The sequence below is a fragment of the Phyllobates terribilis genome, unplaced genomic scaffold, assembly GCF_046119375.1.
Source record: "Phyllobates terribilis strain yellow unplaced genomic scaffold, ASM4611937v1 Scaffold_6__1_contigs__length_29720123, whole genome shotgun sequence".
Taxonomy (NCBI): domain Eukaryota; kingdom Metazoa; phylum Chordata; class Amphibia; order Anura; family Dendrobatidae; genus Phyllobates; species Phyllobates terribilis.
Window position 1 is genome coordinate 294,358 of NW_027362766.1, and position 25,574 is coordinate 319,931.

Consider the following 25,574-nt stretch of genomic DNA (forward strand, 5'->3'; position numbering starts at 1 on the left):
TGTCTCAGTTACCTGTCTATTTTATAACTATTTGTCTACGCACAAAAGACATCCAGCGTTGGTACTGCAGTGGTCTTTTGTCCTAAAAGGAGCTGCTGTGTATTAATTTCCTACTTCTTTATGCCCATTATACAAGTCTAACTTTAAGACTATGTTCACACATTGCGTTTTTTCAATGTTTTTTGATGCAAATTTTCTGCTGCGTTTTACAGTACCAGGAAAGCCTATGAAATTCCAGAAATCTCATGCACATACCTTGGTTTTTGTTTCATCAGTATTTTGTGCTTTGGATGTTTTTTGCAGAATAGAGCATGTCACTTCTTTCAGCGTTTTTTCAGCTTTTTCACCCATTGGAAGTAATGGGTGGTGAAAAACGCTGAAAAAACACACCAAAAAACACAGATGTCAGTTTTGTCAGCGTTTTTTGTGCCAAAACCTGATGAAATAGAATGAGATTTTTTTTTTCACTGAACTTTATGTACATGCATAAAAAGACAAAACTGCAGTGAAAAAAACGCAGTGAAAAATGCAGCAAAAACACACCAACAACGCAGCAACAAAATAGCAAAATCATGAACAAACTTTCCTGGCAAGAGATTAGTTTTTGCTGCAGAAAAAAATGCTGAAAAAATGCAATGTGTGAACATAGCCTAAGAGTGTCAGCTATAATGCCAGCTCTTGTCCTACTGCAAAAAAGAAAGGGGAAGAGGAAGGTGGGGTGAATGCCCCCTCCCTGGTGCTGCACAGATTTTAATATTTTCTATGATTCTCAGCAGACAGGTGAGGAATATGGTGGTTTATTACTTTTCATTTTATAGTAATAAATGGGAAAAATAGGGACAGGGAGCATTTATTTAAAATAAAGGATTCTGTGTCTTTCTTTCAATTAAAGGACTTTATTCTGGCTGTGTATTTTTTACAATATGACTATGGAGTTAGTAATGGGGGTGTCTTAGAGACACCTCTCCATAACTAACCCCTGGGCTTGATGTCAGCGGTCATAAAACATCTGACATCAATCCCACAAATATAATCCCACTTGCCAGCACACCAGGGTAAGTGGGAAGAGCCGGGCAAAGCGCCAAAATTGGTGCATCTAATAGATATGCCTTTTCTGGGGCGGCTGCGGGCTGCTACTTTTAGGCGGGGGAGGGACAATCTCCATGGCCCCTTCCCAGTCTGAGAATACCAGCCCCTAGCTGTCTGCTTTAGCTTAACTGATTGTCAAAAATGAGGGGGGACCCCACGCATTTTTTTTTAATTATTTATTTAAATAATTTAAAAAAAAATCTTGAGACCCCTCTATTTTTGATAACCAGCAAACATAAAGCTGACAGCTGGGGGCTGCAGCCCGCAACTGTCGGCTTTACTTGCGCTAGTTAGCAAAAATAGAGGGGACTGCACATAATTTTTTTTTTATTGATGAATACACTCATCAGCCTGCTGAACACAAACACTAACATATACTTCCTGGAGAAGTCCGTGTTTGGGGTCTGTGCACAGACACTAGGTGTTCGGTATGGATCCCGAACTTTACTGTAGCAGTGGTGGTCGGTCTCCAAGGCAACAAGTTGTCAACAAAAGTGATAATATCACAAGAATGGCTTGCAATTTACCTTTTAATAACATTTACAAAGGGATTACTTATTACAAGCACTATCCAATAATAGAAATAACTCTTTAACTGCTTCACTCTTCAGCCATAATGGTGTCTGCTCGTCCCGAGAAACCATTTACACGCTTGTTGCACAGATGTTTGTTGAAGCAGAAACGTTTCTGGAGTCTCCATCAGTCGTCCGCAGATGATCTGTGGTTTCATCTTGCATCCGGTTAAGACCTAAACCTTTCAGCATTTTCCAAAAATGCTTTCTAAACTTTGTACCAACAAAAAAGTACAGGACAGGGTTGAGACAAGCGTGGAAGTAAGCTATAGCTTCCATTACAACGCTCGTGATTTTAAAGGAATCTGATGTGAATCCCTTATTGAGGACTTTAGCCAGGACAAGGGCATTATGAGGCAACTGTGTAGCTATAAATACAACCACTATGACCACAATTATCTTCATTGACTTCCTCTTCTGAACGCCTCTGGCATTAACCAAGGTCCGGAGAATAAAGCTGTAACAAAACACCATTGAGGCCAAGGGAATTAGAAATCCCACTGTCATCTGGAATGAAACCACCACGATCTCCATGATGGGAGGGGAGTATTCTTCAAAACATCCCTTCCGGTCACGGCTGTTGCTGTATATGAATTGGGGAATGGAAAGGAGCAGAGCCAGGGTCCAGAGGAGGACGCACACCCCGTACCGCCACTTGTGTTTAGTCACCTGGTATTTAGCTGCCTTAGTGACTTTAGTGATAGAAATAAACCTGTCAAATGTGATTGAGGTGAGCGTGAGCATGGACGTAAATAAATTCACCCTGTATATGATCCTTATGATCTTACACAGGAAGTCTCCAAAAACCCAGGCATGTGCCGATTCATATGCCAAGAATGGGAGGGTGAGCAGAAACAAGATGTCTGCAATGGCCAAATTCACCAAAAAGGTGTCAGTCAGAGTCTTTATCTTCTCGTAGAATACAAACACGAGTATAATGAGCACATTTCCAATAAGTCCGAGAACACAAGTCACGGAATAGGCAATGGGTGAGAACAAGCTGTGGAGCCAAGGGTGGTCATCGACTGTATGATTATCATCATTCATGTTATTGTAGTCTTGTGGGTAGTCTTCAGCGCCCATCTGTATGTAATTTGAAAGAGGTGATTAGTTGTTAGTAAGATCTGCAGTTATTCTCTCTGTCAGGAGAGCAGACTCACAAAGTCAGGTAAGACAAGCCTTCTTAAATATTAAAATGCCAAATATGAAATGAAAAATATATATATATTCGTCTCCTCGACCGATGTGATGTCTCCCATTGTTCTGTCATAGCACTGACGCCCTGTAACAATGTCATGTGAGTGCTGGTAGACACAGCACCAACATTTATGGTATGGTGCCAGTCCAGGAGGTGAGCATACGTTTTTATTATCTTACATGAGGTGCTATAACATTTAAGAAGGGGTTGTGCAGTAGTAGACAACCCCTTTAACACTATTGGGTCCTGCTGGGTTGCAGTTACAAGGCTGGACAAATAATAACCATGTAAACAATTCTTATGGGTAGTTTTCATTGCCTGAGCCCTAAAATCTCATATTGAATCAGTAAGTTCATTGAACTGCTCCTAAAACCTAGAAAATCTGACTGTGGCTGCTTCCCTAACCTGTCACTGACCTACCTCACCATGGAGATGCCAACCCTATATTATACCTGGTCACAGACCTAACCCTGGGCATAAATATCAGATCTGCTACTAATTGGAGCACTTAAATGTTTGGCCATCATGATGCACTGAGCAGCTGTACTTGGCTCATTCAGAGGTCTGGGAAACTCTGTCTGAGCATGGACCACCATCCGCGGACTGGGTGCGAGTCTCTCAACCTTAGTGTGACAGCCTTATAGAAACATATGAAGCTGTTATGCTTGGTTCTGTTTGCGGTGTATGTGTGGACTGAGCTTCACGGACGTGTGAATGAACCCTTGATTTGCTGTGTTAAATTGATGGATAACATTTATGGCACCTCTCAAGTTAAAAAGAGCAGGGAGATCATGCACAGATCCCACCACTGGCACCAATTATTCAAGGAGAACACCCAGAGAGATGACGCAGATCCCACAACGATGAACAACACACCGCCACCTCCAATCGTCAGGAGAATTACGCAATTGACTGGCGAGTGATGGACGAGGCCGCAGCTGTTTTCACTACTAGGCCAGTTATTGGGGATCTCACAGTGAGCATATAGTATATACACATAAGATTTCAGCCCATGGAATATATCTATATATACACCCTGGTACAGTCACTGCCAAACTCCACAATAATAAAAGGAACTAGCTGCTGCCACCACCTATTGTTTATATAGGCCAATTGGACACCCGTTACAGATAGTGTGTTGCTTCAGGGGTGTGGTACACCCCTGAGGAACTGAGCTATTCAATTTTATATACTTAATCTGAAAAGTAGGCAGTGTTTATAAAAATATATAAAGATGATACAAAATGGACAAAACAATGCAGTATATATCACATAAAATAAAAAGGGATAAACAGAACAAATATACTAAACCTCATGTCGGAGGGTTGGCTCTCATGAGGGGGAGCTTTTCTTTTTTGGGGGGTATCGATACACAACCACAGCGCATTGTGTCTCCCAGGACTGACAAAGATCATAGTTCAGCATTTGCTTTTATTAACACAAGTAACAGAGAACACAGAAAAAAGGGTGCACAACCTCCATGTAAATAAGGGTGCGTCATCTTGTACCAATATCTAAGTAACATAAGAAAAGAGAAAAGTCGGTACATATAAAAGAGAAACACCAGCTGAGAGCATCCTCCAGGGCTTCCAGTCTGGACCTTTCATATACATCCGTCCATTCTGGTGCCGGAGTTCCTCCCTCAGTTGGAGTTCCTCCTCCAGCTGCAGACGTGGGTGAGTGAGATTTAAGGGAAAAGGGGAAAAGTGAAGCTTCCGAATTGGTTACTGCCCTCAAGGCACTATTAGAGCAATTATCCGCTCCAGTAATGACAAGTAATAAAGTGATACTGCCTTTAGTTAGTATGCATAAGGATGCATTTTTCTGTTGGATTAGCCCTCTGGGGTCTCATTTACATGATAAGACAAGACATAAAATTTTGGAATAATGACTACATTACATGATAAAGCTTTAACCCAGGGGTGGGGAACCTCAGGCCCACCGACCATTTACGGCCCTCGATGACCTTTTATCCGGCCCCCAGGCAGATTCCCGGGAACCGCAGATCTTGGGCCAGCAGCTGTATTTTAAGGGTCACCGGCCTATTAAATTGTTCTTGTTCTGTGATCATGAGCACGCAGTATTCATTACTGAACGTTGAAGCACGTGCAATGAAACATTATGTCCTGACACCAGTGCCAGCATCAGGATGTACTTTGTAGGTGGGGTTAGAGTGCATACAAAGCCATCCACAACCTGTCTCCTTCATACATCTGTGACCTAGTCTCCCGGTACATACCTACACGCAACCTCCGATCTTCACAAGATCTCCTGCTCTACTCCCCTCTTATCTTCTCTTCCCACAATCACATGCAAGATTTCTCCCGTGTATCCCACCTACTCTGGAACTCTACCCCAACATATCAGACTCTCGCCTACCACGGAAACCTTCAAAAGAAACCTGAAGACCCACCTCTTCCGACAATCCTACAACCTGCAGTAACCACCGCTCCACCATACCGCTGCACGACCAGCTCTACCCCCACCCACTGTATCCTCACCCATCCCCTGTAGACTGTGAGCCCTCGCGAGCAGGGTCCTCGCCCCACCATACCGCTGCACGACCAGCTCTCCCCTCACCCACTGTATCCTCACCCATCCCTTGTAGACTGTGAGACCTCGCGGGCAGGGTCCTCGCTCCACCATACCGCTGCACGACCAGCTCTACCCCCACCCACTGTATCCTCACCCATTCCTTGTAGACTGTGAGCCCTCACGGGCAAGGTCCTCGCTCCACCATACCGCTGCATGACCAGCCCTACCCTCACCCACTGTATCCTCACCCATTCCTTGTAGATTGTGAGACCTCGCGGGCAGGGTCCTCTCTCCTCCTGTACCAGTCACCGACTTGTATTGTTAAAATTATTGTAAGTGTTTTTGCTATGTATACCCCCTTTTTTCATAATAATAGTAATAATACATTGACATCTGATCATTAATGTCTGTGGATCAACACACAGTTGACAAAGAAAGGACACCAGTAGATAGGCCATTTGATAGGTATAGGCAAAAGGTTGCAAAAACTATGAATAATTGGTTGCAAGTAGAGGTGAGCGAATCTTTGAAGGTTCGATTCAATTCAGATTGACGAACTTCCCAATGTTTGTCGAACAGTTCATCAAACATATCCGAACCCCATTGGATTCAAAGGGAAGCAAAACTAAACGCATACAGAACACCTTCAAAGGGGCCCAATAGCTGCCAAAACAGCTCAAATTAGAGGCAGACACCATGAAAAGTGGCATCAATTTACCCACAGTACACATTTTCCAATTGCACAGCAGCAATCAGCCATGGGCAGTGCATGAGGTATCAGGGCCTGGGCCAGCATTTACAGCTTTGAATTTAACTTCAAATTAAGACAAGGTGGGTGAAGGATTGGTGTAGGTCTGCTGTACTGGGAGCCCTGATACCTCATGCAACAGCTCAAGCTACTTTTCAGATCAGCCACACTCAGGTGGCACAAATATCATTTTCATGGACTACCATTGGTACAAAAATTTAAGCATAGTAACACAGGTAGTTGACTGAAAGTAAGTGGAGGCCTGACGATCTACTGCTACAGGCAACAGACATGAAGGAGACCCAATCAGGAATCTCCACATTTCTGAAAATTAGTGGCAGACACCACCAAAGTGGCATCAATTTCACTAGAGTAGAAGTAGTATAATGGAGATCAAAACCTCTTCCACTACAGCCAACCCAGCAGATTGAGACCCAATCATGATTCTCCACATTTCCAAAAATTAGTGGCAAACACCACCAAAGTGGCATCAATTTCACCAGTGTAGAAATAGTATAACGGGGACTGACACCTCTTACACTACAGCCAACCTAGCAGATGAAGGCCCAATCAAGAGTCTTCACATCTCCAAAAATTAGTTGGATGTACCCTTCTCCTTTCTAAACCAGCTGTTTAATAAGCCTATGCCCAGACCTGTGAGTCACCTGTCAGTAATTTACCAATCAGTATTTCTTTGCTCAGATAGTGTGTCTGGAGCACGCTATTAGCAACCAAAAATTTGATTTTATATTGTGGAGCCCTGGAAACAGCAGAATCTCAGTGCAAAGTATCATGGTACTAACAGAAGAAATTAGATTTTTGTTACTGTGGATGAGGACTGTAAACAGCATAATATCTGTGCAAAAAAATACAAGCTGAGATGTGGCCTGCTGTTTGTATCACGGTAGTAGCAGAAGAAATTAGATTTTTTTTACTGTGGACATGCCCTGTATACAGCTGAATCTCAGCACCAAAAAATTACAAGCTGAGATGTGACTTGCTGTATACATCACGGTAGTAACAGAAGAAATTCAATTTTTTTTTACTGTGGACGAACCCTGTTTACAGCTGAATCTCTGCACAAAAAAAATACAAGCTGAGATGTGGCTTGCTGTATGTATCACATTAGTAAAAAAATAAATTATTAGTGAAGAGTGAGCACTAATATGCTCGGATGCTCGTTGCTCTGGTCGAGCAAATCGTAATGCTCAGGTGCTCGACCCGAGCAACGAGCCCAATGTAAGTCATTTTTCAGTTGGCCCCCCAGTGGAAGTCTGCAGGGGACCTAAAAATTGTCCAACTCGATGGGAACAGTGCTGAAATGACATGGGAACAGCATGAGGAGGACCCCTGGAAGCATCTCTGACTCCCAAGCCACTGCTGTGAACAATGTTGTCAGCGAATTACGCCACTTTTACGGATTCACAATAAAACATACAAAAACAAAGCCAAAATGGATTATCCTGGAAAAAACGTTAAGGGACATTCTTTCCAGGGTAATGACTTGTATATAAGGCAAAAAAAAATGCTCTTCCACGCCTTGGGCTAAGTTTACACATAGCGTTTTTCATGCATTTTTGCACTTTTGCATTGCTTTCAATGGTGAAAAATACATTCACCAGTAAATGTCATTTTAACATTTTACCACCTTATCTGCCCATGTGGTGTGTGAGACATGATCAGACACATCCTGTTCTATTTATGAAGGAGGGACTCTGAAAGTAACAAAGCCTATTTTTACAGGGTCATCAGTCGGCCCTTACCATTGTTAAAGGCCCAGCAGTCGGCCCTCACTATTGTTAGAGGGCCATCAGCTGACTTTGCTTTGCTGTTTCCATTATTAAGGAGCGGGTCTCCTATACTGTTATTGGGTAAGCAGTGACTACAATGGCTGCCAAAAATCTGGACGCACCCCACAACTTGGGCTATGTTCACACGTAGCACTTTTGCATTGCTTTCAACCAAGACAAATGCATTCACCAGGATTTTTAACATTTTACAACCTTATCTGGCAATGTGAGTGTGTGACACATCATCAGACACATCCTGTTTCATTTATGATGAAGGGACTCTGAAAGTCACAAAGACTATTTTTATAGGGCCATCAGGCGGCCCTTACTATTCTTAATGAGCCAGCAGTCGGCTATGTTTTGTTGATCCCGTTATTAATGAATGGGTCTCCTATACTGTTATTGCGTATACAGTGACTGCAAGGGCTGCCAAAAGTTTGGACGCAACCCAATGCCCCTTTGAAGAGACATAGAGGAGGGTCTCAGTAAAAAAAATGTTCCCATCATAAAGGAGCGGGTCTCCTATATTGTTATTGCGTATGCAGTGACTGCAAGGGCTGCCAAAAATTTGGATGCACTCCAATACCCCTTTGAAGAGATGTAGAGGAGGTCCTCTTTCAAAACATTGTTAACATTGTTATGGAGTGTGTCTCCTATACTGATAATGCCCATGCACTAAGTGCATGGGCTGAAAAAACATTTACCCCTGGGGGGTACACATGAACATACTGTATAACACAGAATGGTAGAGGTAGAACTCTAAAATCTTTCCTACCGGGATCATAAACACTAGTGATGAGCGAGCACTAAAATGCTTGGATACTCGTTGTTCAAGTCGAGAAAATTGGAATGCTGTAGTGCTCAGACCGAGTAACAAGTCCAATGTAAGTCTATGGGAAACTCGAGCATTTTTCCGGCAACACCCCATGGCGGTCTGCAGAGGGCCTAAAAATTGCCAAAATCGATGGGAACAGTGCTCAAATGACATGGGAACAGCATGGGGAAGACCCCTGGAAGCATTTCTGACTCCCAGGTCACTGCGGTCAACATAAATCAGAGGCATTACGCCACTTTTACGGACTCACAATAAAAAATACAAAAACAAAATGGATTTTCCTGGGAAATATGTTAAGGAACATCCTTTCCAAGTAATGACTTGTATATAAGACAAAATAAATAACTAAAAACAAAAATGCTCCTCCACAACTTGGGCTATGTTCACACGTAGCACTTTTGCATTGCTTTCAACCAAGACAAATGCATTCACCAGGATTTTTAACATTTTACAACCTTATCTGGCAATGTGGTGTGTGACACATCATCAGACACATCCTGTTTCATTTATGATGGAGGGACTCTGAAAGTCACAAAGACTATTTTTATAGGGCCATCAGGCGGCCCTTACTATTCTTAATGAGCCAGCAGTCGGCTATGTTTTGTTGATCCCGTTATTAATGAATGGGTCTCCTATACTGTTATTGCGTATACAGTGACTGCAAGGGCTGCCAAAAGTTTGGACGCAACCCAATGCCCCTTTGAAGAGACATAGAGGAGGGTCTCAGTAAAAAAAATGTTCCCATTATAAAGGAGCGGGTCTCCTATAGTGGTAATACCCATGCTGTGACTGCAAGGGCTGCCAAAATTTGGGAAAAACCCCACTAACAATTTAAAGACATACAGCTGGGCCACAGTAAAGAGTACGACATGTTCCCATTAGAAAGGAGAGGGTCTGCTATTCAGTTATAGGGTATGCAGTGAGTCCAACGGCTGCCAAAATTTAGAAAAAAAAAACACGAACAATTTAAAGACACATAGAGGTGGGCCTAAGTAATGACATATTCCCATTAGAAAGGAGAGGGTACTACTCCCATACGTTTGCCTATGCAGTGAAGCAACCGCTGACAAAAATTGGAGGAACTCCAATGCCCCTTGCAAGAGACGTAGAGGTTGGAGGGCCTCCTGCATAAAATGCTCCCATTATTAGGAAGTGGGTCTCCCATACTGTTTGCCTATGCAGTGAAGCAACAGCTGCCAAAAATTTGGAGGAACTCCAATGCCCCTTGCAAGAGACATAGAGGTCAGAGAGCCTCCTGAAAACAATGTTCCTATTATTAGGAAGTGGGTCTCCCATACTATTTGTCTATGCAGTGAAGCAACGGCTGCCAAAAATTTGGAGGAACTCCAATGCCCCTTGCAAGAGACGTAGATATGTTGATATGGTACATATAGTGGTGATATGGTGGTGGAGGATGAGGATGCGGAGAAGGAGGAGGACAAGAGCAAATAGACAAAATCAGGAAGCATATATGTGGCACCCCAGGGGTCTGGTTTCCACAGTAACAGCAATGTTATGTCTGAGAGCAGGTGGGAGGTCTCTTGGTCAGGGATCCTGTGCATGCCACACCTCCTGCCCAGTCCTGGGAGGGGAAGAACTTCCCCTATATAAACCTAGGGCTGAGGCAGGGTTAGAGAGTAGAGAAGAAGTAGAGACAGAGAAGAGAAGCAGATCTAGGAAAAGAACATCAGGAGCTCTGTGGGAGCAGTGCTATAAGGAGTCAGGGGCTGGCAGCTGCAGAGCTCGCCCTGACTGAGAAGCTATCACCGGACCCGGAGTCCGAGGCTGTGGGGACTAATCTTTACCCAGCAGCAGAAACCGCCCGGCAGGGGATTTCAGGTCCTCTGGCCAAGAAACCCGAAGGCACGGTCACACGCGTGGGACCAGCACCGCCGTCGTGGAGCGGACGCCACTAGAAGGCCCCGAGTCACCGGCCATACGGGTGAGCACCACACGGTACACTCAGGGACGTGGGCTACTTATACCCGCCTCTAGCAAGGTAGCCAGAAGAGTACAGTCAGTTTGGGAGGCCTACAACTCCGCCTGGCCAGGGGAGATCCCATCTGCTCAAGGACTGACCAGGCCCCGATCGCTAGCCAGTACTCCGGGAGGGTCTATCTTTATCACCAGTAAAGACCCTGAATTACACCGCATCGTCTCTGAGTGATTCCTGCTACCCCCATCATCCACGTCGGATGCCCTGAGGCCATACCCCTCCCGTTGGGGGTGATACTATCACGCTGCACAATCCTACCACCGGCCTCAGCGGTCTGCCCTGCAGCGGCAGCTCCTTCGCTGTATTCAACGGGTGGCGTAGTCGTCCAACATCTACCGCTAATACATCGCCGCTCAGTTTGACTCCCTGGGCACGGACCGGGTCACCGCCACGAGACTACAACCCTCAACAGATCCGGCTCCGGGTAAGCTCCCGTGCGCGCGATGCCGCGCGACGAAGGCCCAGGGGTGCGTCAACTTTTGGCGTAGTCGGCAGGATCTCGTGCCCGCAACCACCGGGTACTGCGTGCCTGAAAAAGACTGTTCAGACTTACCAGTGGTGAAGATTCCCGCCATCCGGCGCCATCTTCTGTCTTCTTCCCGCCATCCGCGAAGTTTTCCCGCCATCCGGCGCCATCTTCTGCCTTCTTCCCGCCATCCGTGGAGTTTTCCCGCCGTTGGACGCCATCTTGAAGACGCCGCGCGGGAAGAAGAGGGGCGTGGACTCCGAAAGCGCGCGAGAACTGAAGCCCCGCCTCACGTCCGGACGTTGCGTAAGGTCCTGGAAGGAGCCCAGCAGACGCCGACGTCACAGGAGCGCGACGGAAGGTCCTCAACCCTGACGATCCACTGCGGAGCCGCGGCCTACGGAAGAGGATCATCGCAAGGTAGGCCACGGTCCACTAGGGGGGAGGAAGATGTCGGATACGGAGGAGAGCTTCACTGCCTCAACCCCCGCCAGCGCCACCGCTGCTGCAGTCATGCCTTTCACCATGCCCTATATCCCGGGAGCGGCCTGGCTACCCCAGTACTCAGGGGAGTCACATACCCTGCATGACTTTAGAGAAAAGCTGGATAGCCTCTTCCAGGTGTATCCCCTCACAGAAGAGCAAAAAGTGAGCATCCTGGTGGCCCAATTAACCGGGGCAGCCCAAAGGGAGGTAAAGTCCTGGTCACCTGGGGGAAGGACTGTTGCAGGGATACTAACCCGGCTGAGGGACACCTTTGATACCCGCACCTCAGCCGAGATCAAGCTTGGATTCTACGGGTGCAAGCAGCGAGCACACGAGAGTATAAGGGACTATGCTCTGAACCTACAAGAGGCCCTGAGAGCCATTAAGCAGACCGACCCTGACGGCGTGGGAGACGAGGACAGGCTGTTGACTGAACAATTTATAGAGGGTTTATATTGCAATGCCCACCGAACCCAGTTGCGGGCAATGGCCTTACAGGACCCTCATCTGGGATTTGCACAGTTCAAGGACAGAGCCATCCGGGTGCTCCGAGAACCGGCACCAGGTGGCGTTGTGACCCACAGACGCCCCACTACCACTTACCACCAGGAGGCGGCACCCTTGTCGGCAGGGCCTGTGGGAGCTGATGCGCAGGCTTTGAACAATGACCCGGCTCCAGACCTGCACCATCAGGTCCAAGAGCTAGCTAAAAGCGTTGCCGCGCTAACCCGAACTGTGCAGTCTTTACAGGTTTCCACTCCAGGGAAGATCCAGCTGGCATCCGGACCGGAGGACATCCCGTGGCGTCGACCAAGGAGGACCCCACCGGCCAGAGGAAGACCCAGCGACCGATACAACGAGGACGGACAACCCATCTGCCGTCGCTGCAATCAACCCGGACATATGGCAAGGTACTGTCCTTTAAACTGGCACAACCTGGGGTAGAGGGCCAAACCCCAGGAAAAAGATCATCAGGCCCATCGAACTGGCGCGACAAATATGTGGGAGGATGTCCAGTCTTGCCCGTGGTACTGGATGGCATCCCCATGAGTGCCCTACTGGACACCGGGTCACAGGTTACCACTATCCCGTACGTGCTCTTCAAGCAGTACTGGAATGACTCGGATATCACCCGCTACCCTGACGACGACTTGAGTATCATTGCCAGCAATGGTCAGCCCGTGCCACAGATTGGATTTAAAGAGGTGACCATTAAAATCGGTAGAGTCGAATTGGCGGCACAGGGACTGATCATTGTAGACATTGACAAGCGCGAGAGTCACCCAAAGATAACTCTAGGAACTAATGTAATTGAAAATTGTCTTGCAGAGGTGATTTTCCTTTTACAGCAGGTTGCCAAGAACGCCAGCTCCGGCCAGCAGCGAGTGCTCCAGAAAGAGATCCGGGCACTGATGCGACAGCAACAGATAGAACTCTCCGGTGGTGAGATTGGTAGCGTAAGAATGTGTGACCCTTTTCCTATTGCCATGCCCCCAAAAAGTGAAATGATGATTTGGTGCCGGGCAGCTATTGGTCTGAGAGGTAGAGATTACCAGGCAATGGTAGAACCAGTTTACTCAGACAGTAGGCCCACCATTTTGACAGCACGGGGGGTGGTCAATGTACGCCATGGGAGGGTGCCCGTTCGCATAATAAATATCGGGAAGAGGGAAGTGTACCTGCCCCGGTATGCCACGCTAGCCAAATTGTATACCATCAATCAAAATTCCATACAGTCCGTAGAACCCTTGCCTCCATCTTCCCCGGAGGAAAGTAACGGCTCTAAGGAAACAATGGAGGACTGGTGTCAGCAACTACATTTGGGTACTGACTCCACTCCCTCACACCAGAGACAGGGAGTCTATCGGGTGGTTCAAGAGTACGAGAGAGTGTTTAGTAAACACCCGTTAGACTTCGGGCGAGTCAAGGGGGTAGAACACCACATCCCCACGGGAGACCATCTTCCCATAAAAGAGAGGTATCGACCCGTACCCCCTGCACACTACCAACACGCCAAGGGGATGCTTAGGGACATGAAGGAGGCTGGGGTAATCAGGGATAGCTGTAGCCCCTGGGCAGCTCCACTAGTCTTAGTCAAAAAGAAAGACAACACCATGAGGATGTGTGTAGATTACCGGAAAATCAACCGCATCACACACAAGGATGCGTACCCCTTACCAAGGATAGAGGAGTCTTTGGCTGCTTTAAGATCTGCTAACTTCTTCTCTACCTTGGATCTCACTAGCGGGTACTGGCAGGTTCCTGTAGCAGAGGCGGACCGGGAGAAGACCGCATTCACCACCCCGATGGGACTTAGCGAGTTTACCTGCATGTCGTTCGGACTCTGTAACGCACCAGGAACAATTCAACGATTAATGGAGTGCTGTCTGGGCCACAGAAACTTCGAAACGGTCCTGTTGTACCTGGACGATGTCATCATATATTCCAAGACTTATGAGGACCACCTGAAACACCTGGCGGAAGTGTTCGAAGCTCTGGCAAACTACGGCCTAAAGGTAAAACCCTCCAAGTGTCTCCTCCTAAAACCAAAGGTGCAGTACCTGGGACACGTGGTGAGCGCTGACGGAGTGGCTCCCGACCCTGATAAGATCACCGCAATTAAGGAATGGCCAAGTCCCTCCAGTGTAAAGGAAGTGCGGCAGTTCCTCGGGTTGGTAGGCTATTACCGCAGATTCATCCCCGGTTTCACCAAAAAGGCAGCTCCTATGCAGGACCTCCTGATAGGCCAGTCCCGGAAGGCCAAGAACCAGAAGCCGCCCTTCAAATGGGAGAAGTTAGAAGAAGAGTCCTTCCGCCAGCTGAAGATGGCCCTCACGGGGGATGAAATCCTGGCGTACCCTGATTACAGCCAGCCCTTTATCCTCTACACTGACGCAAGTAACATCGGGCTAGGAGCCGTACTGTCCCAGATCCAGCAGGGGAAAGAACGAGTAATCGCTTACGCCAGTCGAAAACTGCGACCCACCGAAAGAAACCCTGAGAATTACAGCTCATTTAAGCTAGAGTTCCTGGCAGTGGTGTGGGCAGTCACCGAACGCTTTAAGCACTACCTCGCTTCTTCCCGGTTCACCGTGTACACGGATAACAACCCGTTGACACAACTGGACACGGCAAGACTCGGTGCCCTAGAGCAGAGATGGATGGACCGTCTGTCCAACTACGAGTTCACAATCAAATACCGGGCAGGACGCTCCAATACCAACGCGGACGCCCTGTCCAGGATGCCAAACCTACCGGACGTAGGAGAAGATCCAGAGGGATTGGAAGAAGTCGAACTCCCCGCGTTCCACCGTCATGGGACTATCCAGTATTCCCATCGGGTAAGGAGTAAGCAAGCCGCTACGTTTAACCCCTTGCCTCACTACAACTGGGAGGAAACGCAAGACAGTGACCCTGCCGTCCGACTGGTGAAGGAGATGCTCACTCAGCCAGATGCCCGCCTTGACCCAGACGCTCCGGAGGAAGCCAAACAACTGTGGGCTGAGAAGAGTCGACTGTTCCTTTACAAGGGGAAGTTGTAGAATCATAGAATCATAGAATCATAGAATGGTAGAGTTGGAAGGGACCTCCTGGGTCATCTGGTCCAACCCCCTGCTCAAAGCAGGATTCACTAGATCATCTCAGACAGATGTCTGTCCAGCCTCTGTTTGAAGACGTCCATTGAAGGGGAACTCACCACCTCTCGTGGCAGCCTGTTCCACTCATTAATCACCCTAACTGTCAAAAAGTTTTTTCTAATATCTAATCTGTGTCTCCTCCCATTTAGTTTCATCCCATTGCTTCTAGTCTTTCCTTGTGCAAATGAGAATAAAGATGATCCTTCTACAATGTGACAGCCCTTGACATATTTGTAGACAGCTATTAAGTCTCCTCTCAGTCTTCTTTTTTGCAAGCTAAACATTCCCAAATCCTGCAACCGTTCCTCATAGGACATGGTTTGCAGACCAGTCACCATTCTGGTCGCTCTTCTCTGAACTTGCTCCAGTTTGTCTATGTCTTTTTTAAAATGTGGTGCCCAAAACTGTACACAGTATTCCAGATGAGGTCTGACCAAAGAGGAGTAAAGACCGATAATGACTTCACGTGATCTAGACTGTATGCTTCTGTTAATACATCCCAGAATTGTATTTGCCTTTTTTGCTGCTGCATCACACTGTTGACTCATGATCAGTCTATGATCTATTAGTATATCTAAGTCTTTTTCACATGTACTGTTGCTTAGCTCTATTCCTCCCATTCTGTATATGCTTTTTTCATTTTTATTGCCCAGATGTAGTACTTTGCATTTTTCCCTGTTAAAAACCATTCTGTTGGTTGCTGCCCACTGCTCCAGTTTATTTAGGTCTTTTTGAATCCTCTCTCTCTCTTCTCTAGTATTAGCTATCCCTCCTAGCTTTGTGTCATCAGCAAATTTAATCAGTTTACCCTCAATTCCTTCATCTAAATCATTGATAAAGATGTTGAACAATACAGGTCCCAGGACGGAGCCCTGTGGTACCCCACTTGAGACATTCATCCAGCTGGATGTGAAGCCATTTACAACCACCCTTTGAGTCCGATCACTAAGCCAGTTATGAATCCACCTAACAGTTGCCTGGTCCATTGCATACTTGGTCATTTTTTCAATAAGGATGGTGTGAGATACTTTGTCAAATGCTTTGCTGAAGTCAAGATATACTATATCTACAGCATTTCCCTGATCCACCCAGTCAGTGATTCTGTCATAGAAGGAAATTAAGTTAGTCTGACATGACTTGTTAGTTACAAACCCATGCTGACTCTGGTTAATCACTTCATTCTTATCCATGTACTTACATACATGTTGTTTAATAATTTGTTCAAAGATCTTTCCTAGTATAGAAGTCAGACTCACCGGCCTATAGTTCCCTGGGTCCACCTTCTTCCCCTTTTTGAAGATAGGAACAACATTTGCTCTTCTCCAGTCTTCTGGGACTTCTCCTGTTCTCCAAGAATTTTCAAAGATTATGGAGAGTGGTTCTAAAATTTCTTCTACGATCTCCTTCAGTACTCTGGGGTGTAATTCATCTGGACCTGGAGACTTGAACTCATTTATGTTAGCTAAATATTCCCTCACAATCTTTCTGTTTACAGATAACTTGGATTCCTCTATTCCTTTAAAAGGACAGTGAAGATCAGTTGATGTTACATTTTCTTTCTGAGAGAAAACAGATGCAAAATAGGAATTAAAAAGTTCGGCCTTCTCAACATCCTCTCTTACCATTTCTCCATTTTCATCCTGTAAAAATCCTATAGCATCTTTGACTTTTCTTTTACTTTTGACATACCCCCAAAATCCTTTTCTATTGCTTTTGACATCTCTTGCAAGCCTTAATTCATTGTCAGCTTTAGCTAACCTGATACGTGCCCTGCAGGATCTGCAGACTGCATTATAATCTTTTTTAGATATGCCTCCCTCTTTCCATTTAATAAACATTTCTTTCTTTCTTTTTAGCATGTGTTTAAGTTCTGTGTTCATCCATCCTGGTTTCCTTAAATGCTTCCCATTCTTTCTACTTTTCGGGATTGTTAACGATTGTGCTTTGAGAATCTCATTTTTAAAAATTTCCCATCCTTCCTGGACATTTTTGTCCTTAAGGACATCCAGCCATTGGATCCCTCCTATTCTCTTTCTGAGTCTCTTAAAATCTGCCTTTCTAAAATCTAACCTTGAAGTTTGAGTCTTCACATGTCTTCCTCCTCTAGTTATCCAAAATTCTATAATAGCATGGTCACTGCCTCCTAGGGTCCCAGCCACTTTTACCTCCTCAACCATTTCCTCCCTGTTTATAAGGATTAGATCCAAAGTAGCAGATCCCCTTGTTTTCTCCCCTACCTTTTGGAAGATAAAGTTGTCAGCAAGAGAGGATAAGAATTTGCTTGACCTGTTAGTTTTACTTGAGAGAGATTCCCAACAAATGTCTGGATAGTTGAAATCTCCCATGACCACTACGTCATATTTTTTGGAGAACTTGGTCATTTGATACATAAAGAGTTCATCCATATCTTCAGCTTGCCCAGGTGGCCTGTAGTAAATGCCTACAATGGTGTCCTTTCCGTTGTTCTCTCCTTGTATTCTTACCCAAACAGTTTCCACAGAACTCCCAGTCTCTGAAGCTTCAATCTCTGTGCAGATATACGCTTTTCTAACATACAATGCAACACCTCCTCCTCGTTTATCAAGTCTGTTTCTTGCAAATAAGTTGTATCCTTTTAGCCTTTTATTCCAATCATGTGTATCGTCCCACCAAGTTTCAGTGATTCCAATGACATCATATTCCTTTTCCTGCATTAGTAGTTCCAATTCTCCTTGTTTGTTGCCCATGCTTTGTGCATTTGTATAAAAACATTTTAGTTTGGTTTCTCTTCCTCCCATATTTTTATTATTTAAATTGTTTTGTCTTTGTTCTTCCTTTCCACTTCCAGTAGCAGAGATCTCAATAGTATTTGTCAGCTGTATGGCTTTTTCAGGCCTTTTGCTTCCCTTCCCACATTGTTCTAGTTTAAAGCTCTTCTGATGAGTGTAGCAAGGCGACTTCCAAATACATGTTTTCCAGTCTTCGTAAGGTGCACCCCATCTCTAGCAAGTAGTCCATCGTATAGGTAATTCATTCCGTGATCCAGAAATCCAAATCCTTGTTGACGGCACCATCGATGTAGCCAGTTGTTCACCTGTAGAATCTTATTCCACCTCATTGTTCCATGGCCATCCACTGGGAGGATGGATGAGAAGACCACCTGCGCTCCCAATTCTTTCACTTTCTTGCCTAAGTCTTCAAAGTCACTGCAGATGGTTTCCAGGTCCTTTCTTGCGGTGTCATTTGTTCCCACATGTATTAGCAGGAATGGGTAGTGATCTGTAGGTCTGAAGAGTCTTGATATCCTGTCAGACACATCTTTAATTTTTGCTCCTGGAAGACAGCACATTTCTCTTGAGGTTATGTCTGGTCTGCAGATAGCGGCCTCTGTTCCTCTTAACAGGGAATCCACCATGACCACCACTCTCCGTTTTTTCTTCACAACATTCTTCTTTCTCCATCCAGGAGGATTCTGAGGGCTTACAAGGTTATTCATTGCTGGCAAAGTCTTATTTTGCTGTATTTCTTCCTGGTTCTCCTGCGTGAGAGCCTGGTACTGGTTCCTGAGCAGTATGGGTGCTGACTGCCTCTCGATCCTCCTGCTTCTGTGGGTCACAGGCTTCCATTCCTCTGTTTCGTCAGGTGCAGTTCGAATTTCTTCTCTTTCTGAATCATGAAGAGATAATTCTGCTCTGTCTAAGAACTCTTCACCTTCCTTAATGATTTTCAAGGTAGTTAACCTCTCTTCTAGATTTCGCAACTTTTCCTCCAACAGGGACACAAGCTTGCATTTCTGGCATGTGAAGTTTGGCTTTTCCACTGGCAAGTCTGTGAACATGTAGCAGGATATGCAGCTCACCAAATGGCTCCTGGACTCTTCCATGTTCTTATTGTTAATGTTCTGAAAACAGTGAAAAAAGCTTTAAAAAAAGCTTCAAAATGCGCGCGCCGGCAGGCGCGCAGTTTACCGATGTCCTCTTTTCAGCTCCAACAGCCAAAATCCAGTGTTCTTTGAGCTCGCGGAGACTCTTCACTTACCCCAAAATGCAGTGGGAATATGCAAATGATCTCCTCAGGACTCCTCCCCTGGTTTACCGATGTCCTCTTTTCAGCTCCAACAGCCAAAATCCAGTGTTCTTTGAGCTCGCGGAGACTCTTCACTTACCCCAAAATGCAGTGGGAATATGCAAATGATCTCCTCAGGACTCCTCCCCTGGTTTACCGATGTCCTCTTTTCAGCTCCAACAGCCAAAATCCAGTGTTCTTTGAGCTCGCGGAGACTCTTCACTTACCCCAAAATGCAGTGGGAATATGCAAATGATCTCCTCAGGACTCCTCCCCTGGTTTACCGATGTCCTCTTTTCAGCTCCAACAGCCAAAATCCAGTGTTCTTTGAGCTCGCGGAGACTCTTCACTTACCCCAAAATGCAGTGGGAATATGCAAATGATCTCCTCAGGACTCCTCCCCTGGTTTACCGATGTCCTCTTTTCAGCTCCAACAGCCAAAATCCAGTGTTCTTTGAGCTCGCGGAGACTCTTCACTTACCCCAAAATGCAGTGGGAATATGCAAATGATCTCCTCAGGACTCCTCCCCTGGTTTACCGATGTCCTCTTTTCAGCTCCAACAGCCAAAATCCAGTGTTCTTTGAGCTCGCGGAGACTCTTCACTTACCCCAAAATGCAGTGGGAATATGCAAATGATCTCCTCAGGACTCCTCCCCTGGTTTACCGATGTCCTCTTTTCAGCTCCAACAGCCAAAATCCAGTGTTCTTTGAGCTCGCGGAGACTCTTCACTTACCCCAAAATGCAGTGGGAATATGCAAATGATCTCCTCAGGACTCCTCCCCTGGTTTACCGATGTCCTCTTTTCAGCTCCAACAGCCAAAATCCAGTGTTCTTTGAGCTCGCGGAGACTCTTCACTTACCCCAAAATGCAGTGGGAATATGCAAATGATCTCCTCAGGACTCCTCCCCTGGTTTACCGATGTCCTCTTTTCAGCTCCAACAGCCAAAATCCAGTGTTCTTTGAGCTCGCGGAGACTCTTCACTTACCCCAAAATGCAGTGGGAATATGCAAATGATCTCCTCAGGACTCCTCCCCTGGTTTACCGATGTCCTCTTTTCAGCTCCAACAGCCAAAATCCAGTGTTCTTTGAGCTCGCGGAGACTCTTCACTTACCCCAAAATGCAGTGGGAATATGCAAATGATCTCCTCAGGACTCCTCCCCTGGTTTACCGATGTCCTCTTTTCAGCTCCAACAGCCAAAATCCAGTGTTCTTTGAGCTCGCGGAGACTCTTCACTTACCCCAAAATGCAGTGGGAATATGCAAATGATCTCCTCAGGACTCCTCCCCTGGTTTACCGATGTCCTCTTTTCAGTTCCAACAGCCAAAATCCAGTGTTCTTCGAGCTCGCGGAGACTCTTCACTTACCCCAAAATGCAGTGGGAATATGCAAATGATCTCCTCAGGACTCCTCCCCTGGTTTACCGATGTCCTCTTTTCAGCTCCAACAGCCAAAATCCAGTGTTCTTTGAGCTCGCGGAGACTCTTCACTTACCCCAAAATGCAGTGGGAATATGCAAATGATCTCCTCAGGACTCCTCCCCTGGTTTGTGCCGCAGAATGGTTAACTCCCGGACGCTTGAACTAATCTGGAAAGTAGTGGTGCCACGAAGAGACGCAGCCATGGTGATGGAGGCATACCACGACGGGGCTGGACACTTCGGATGGAAGAAGCTGGAGTTCCTGCTGCGCGGGCGGTTCCACTGGGTAGGCATGAGGGGAACCATCGAGAGGTGGTGCAGAGACTGTGGCCCGTGCAACCTAAGAAGGAAGGACCGTGCCAGCCAGAAGACCCCCCTTCAGTCCATTGTCACCAAGCAGCCGTTGGAACTGGTAGCCTTGGATCATGTAAAACTGACCCCAAGCAGAAGTGGCTACGTCTACGCGTTAACCATTGTGGATCATTACTCCCGGTTCTTGGTTGTCGTCCCCGTTAAGGACTTAACAGCTCAAACAGCAGCTAGAGCCTTCCAGCAGCACTTCTGCCGTCCACACGGGTACCCGGACCAAGTGCTGACGGACCAGGGACCTGCCTTTGAAGCGGAGGTCTTCCAGGAATTCTGCAATCTGTATGGCTGCCGGAAGATAAGGACGACACCCTATCATCCGCAAACTAATGGACTTTGTGAGAAAATGAACCAGGTGGTAATGGATCTTCTGAAAACGTTGCCCCTGGAAGAACGCAGTCTGTGGCCTGAGAAGCTGCCCGACCTGGTGGACCTATATAACTACATCCCTGTAGGTTCCACCAACTGTACCCCGGCTTACCTAATGAGGGCAAGGCCTGGTAAGCTACCTGTTGACCTGGAGATGGGAGTCCTGACACCCGAGGACACTTCACCGGAAGTAGACTGGGACACAGAGAGGCAGCAGCAGTACCGGAAAGTACAGGAGAGCGTGGAGCGAAGTCTCTGTCTCGCTAGGGAAAGACAAGAGAAAAATTACAACCAGTATGCTCCCGCTGTTCCCCTGGTACCCGGAGAGCAGGTCTTGAAGAGGAAGAGACGGCTCCACAAGTTGGACGACCAGTGGGAGAAGGACCCGTACACCGTACTGCCCTCAAGCCACGACAACCCAAAGGTTTGTACCATCAGTAAAGACGGAGGGGAAACCACAGCCATTGTATCCCGGGATCACCTGAAGAAGTGTCCCAAACAGCTACGGAACCCAGAAGGAGAGCAAGAAGACCCTCGACCCGTAGAGGAAAGGGAAGATATGGTTAGTACTGTGCTCGGAGACTTCCCTCGATCCTGGACTCAAGTCAATGGTGCAGTTGTGGTACCCGTCCTCCAACCAGCATCCCAAGTGCCTACGGAGCAACAGGTAGAGCTGGAAGAGCAGCCGGTCCAGGAGGCAGCAGACTCCACACAAGCAGAACAGGAGGATCAACCCTCTGCTCATAGTGAGCCTGCCGTACCCCTAGTGAGGCAAAGAGCCCGTAGACAGCTGCCCAGTTTACCCTTGACAGCTCCTACACCCTGTAGTTCAGGGCCAGACAGTCAACTCCGTAGGTCCACTAGGGCCACTAGAGGCCAGTTACCCGCACGTTGGAGGATTTGAAGTGTTTAAATTGTTTTATTTGTGGTCACCTGTCTGTTACTTGTAAATAATTATGTGTTTCTAGTTATTTTTAGGAGTCCTTGGTGGATTTATCGGGAATCCTTGTACAATTGGTTGGAGCGTAACCCAGGAATGGACTAAAAGACTGTTAAGGACTCGGGGCAGGACAGACCCCTACCTGGTTACGTCTCCCTGTTTTGGTGAAATGGACACCTTTGTTTTCTTCAAAGACTGCACCCGGTTGCGGACACGCCGTAACCATCTTTATGTGTTTTTCTTATTGTATTATTATTGTTTATACCTTGTTATGTTTTTCTAAAAATATGTTTAGTCCCGGAGTACTAAATTTCACTAGGGGGGAATGTGGCACCCCAGGGGTCTGGTTTCCACAGTAACAGCAATGTTATGTCTGAGAGCAGGTGGGAGGTCTCTTGGTCAGGGATCCTGTGCATGCCACACCTCCTGCCCAGTCCTGGGAGGGGAAGAACTTCCCCTATATAAACCTAGGGCTGAGGCAGGGTTAGAGAGTAGAGAAGAAGTAGAGACAGAGAAGAGAAGCAGATCTAGGAAAAGAACATCAGGAGCTCTGTGGGAGCAGTGCTATAAGGAGTCAGGGGCTGGCAGCTGCAGAGCTCGCCCTGACTGAGAAGCTATCACCGGACCCGGAGTCCGAGGCTGTGGGGACTAATCTTTACCCAGCAGCAGAAACCGCCCGGCAGGGGATTTCAGGTCCTCTGGCCAAGAAACCCGAAGGCACGGTCACACGCGTGGGACCAGCACCGCCGTCGTGGAGCGGACGCCACTAGAAGGCCCCGAGTCACCGGCCATACGGGTGAGCACCACACGGTACACTCAGGGACGTGGGCTACTTATACCCGCCTCTAGCAAGGTAGCCAGAAGAGTACAGTCAGTTTGGGAGGCCTACAACTCCGCCTGGCCAGGGGAGATCCCATCTGCTCAAGGACTGACCAGGCCCCGATCGCTAGCCAGTACTCCGGGAGGGTCTATCTTTATCACCAGTAAAGACCCTGAATTACACCGCATCGTCTCTGAGTGATTCCTGCTACCCCCATCATCCACGTCGGCTGCCCTGAGGCCATACCCCTCCCATTGGGGGTGATACTATCACGCTGCACAATCCTACCACCGGCCTCAGCGGTCTGCCCTGCAGCGGCAGCTCCTTCGCTGCATTCAACAGGTGGCGTAGTCGTCCAACATCTACCGCTAATACATCGCCGCTCAGTTTGACTCCCTGGGCACGGACCGGGTCACCGCCACGAGACTACAACCCTCAACAGATCCGGCTCCGGGTAAGCTCCCGTGCGCGCGATGCCGCGCGACGAAGGCCCAGGGGTGCGTCATATACCTATGTCTGGGTGTAACGACAGAGGTGCATGGGAATAGAGTTAGACCTCCCCCCAAAAAAGACGCTGTATTTGAGTTTATGTCACGCTGCTATCATTTGGTGATGTTGAGAAGTCAGGCCCAATTCAGCCCTTGTTCATTTTCATAAGAGTCAGCCTGTCAGCATTTTCAGTTGACAGGCGGATGCGCTTATCAGTTATAATTCCACCAGCGGCACTAAAAACCCACTGTGACAAAACGCTAGCTGCAGGGCAACCCAGGACCTCCAAGGCATAGAGAGCCAGTTCATGCCACATGTCCAGCTTGGATACCCAATAATTATAAGGCACAGAGGAATCATGGAGGACGTTGGTATGGTCGGAAAGGTACTCCCTCACCATCTTCCAAAACTTTACCTTCCTTGGGAGAATACCCCGCGCCTCAGGGCTTGTGCGATGGGAGGGTCTAAGAAAACTGTCCCAGAACTTTGACATTGTTCCCCTGCCTCTGCTGGATTGCATTTGTGTCTCTCTTGCCTGTACTCCTTGGTTGTCCAACAACTGTGACCTCTGTCGCCAGCGTTTTCAGATGGGAATTTGTTAAATAATTCTGCAACAAGGGCCTTCTGATACTGCCCCATTTTATTAAGCCTGTCCTGCAAGGGAATAAGAGACAGAAAGTTCTCCTTGTAGCGTGGGTCTAGAAGTGTCACCAACCAGTAATAAAAAAATGCAAGAGCGCAATAGAGTCTTATTCGATTAATAATTGTTGCAGAAGTATTACAAGCTGCTCACCTAGTAGGGTTGTGTTGGACACAATACCTATAAAGCCTGGACCCAGATGCTGCAGCTTCCTATGAATATGTCAGAGATAGATGCTGGGAATAGGAGATGTTTCTGCGTTCTCTGGAGTCACGACAAACCATTAGTATAGATAAAAATGTAGGTTTATTGTCTACGCGTTTCAGAGTCCACCGACTCCTTCCTCAGGACAACCATACATAACGAATGACAGTCACCCAAAATTTGGACAACGCGAGGGTCACAGGAAAGGCAGTGTAACATAAACTCAGCCATGTGTGCAAGACTGCAAAGAGGCAAGACTTCTGTGTCGTCACCAAGAGGATGACTGAGCATACTCTCCTCCTAATCCTCCTCCTCCCTATCCTCAGGCCATCTTCACTGAACCGACGGTATGACAGTTGTGCAGGTAGTACCGTCTATAGCGCATGAAACTAGCTCCTGTTCTTCCTCCTCCTCATTGTCACCCAATCCACATTGGGATGGGATGAGGCTGGGCTGTGTGTAATCACCCTGTATGGTTCCTTGCTCCATCTCATCGTGCTCTGCCAGCAATGCATCCACTTTAATTGTGAGCAGAGAGGGTTTCAGAAGACAGAGAAGCAGGATGGTGAGCGGCGATGATGCCATAATTAGCATCACCATCCTGCTTCTGGAGTCCTCAAAGTTTTGGAGGATGGTACAAATGTCTGACATCCATGTCCACTCCTGAGGTTTTATGTGTGGAGTCTGACCTGAATATCTATGGCCTTGTCGATGCTGGTAGTCAACAGCAGCCCTCTGTTAGAACCCTCCTGTTTCTTTTTTCCATCTTGTGTTTTGCGGTCACGTGACCATCTGCTTTTATATTCCAGCTCCGCCCCTGTGGCTGTGCTGGACTTCAGTGTTTGACTGTTTCTCTAGCCTGGCTGCTGGTCACATTAGACCTTCTAAGTCGCCTGTGGCCGTTGGATTTTTCTTTGTTAAAAAAA

General features: G+C 47.0%; 1 protein-coding gene across 1 annotated transcript in view; it reads right to left on the reverse strand.

Moving 5' to 3' along the window:
- Positions 1–1,667: 1,667 nt before the first annotated feature.
- LOC141152618 (C-X-C chemokine receptor type 6-like) overlaps positions 1,668–25,574 on the reverse strand; it is a 218,247-nt gene continuing 194,340 nt past the window's right edge. The window contains exon 2 of the mRNA XM_073637169.1: positions 1,668–2,744. Within this exon, the coding sequence (XP_073493270.1) occupies positions 1,734–2,744 (1,011 nt within the window). The 3' untranslated portion in view covers positions 1,668–1,733. The remainder of the gene's footprint in view (positions 2,745–25,574) is intronic.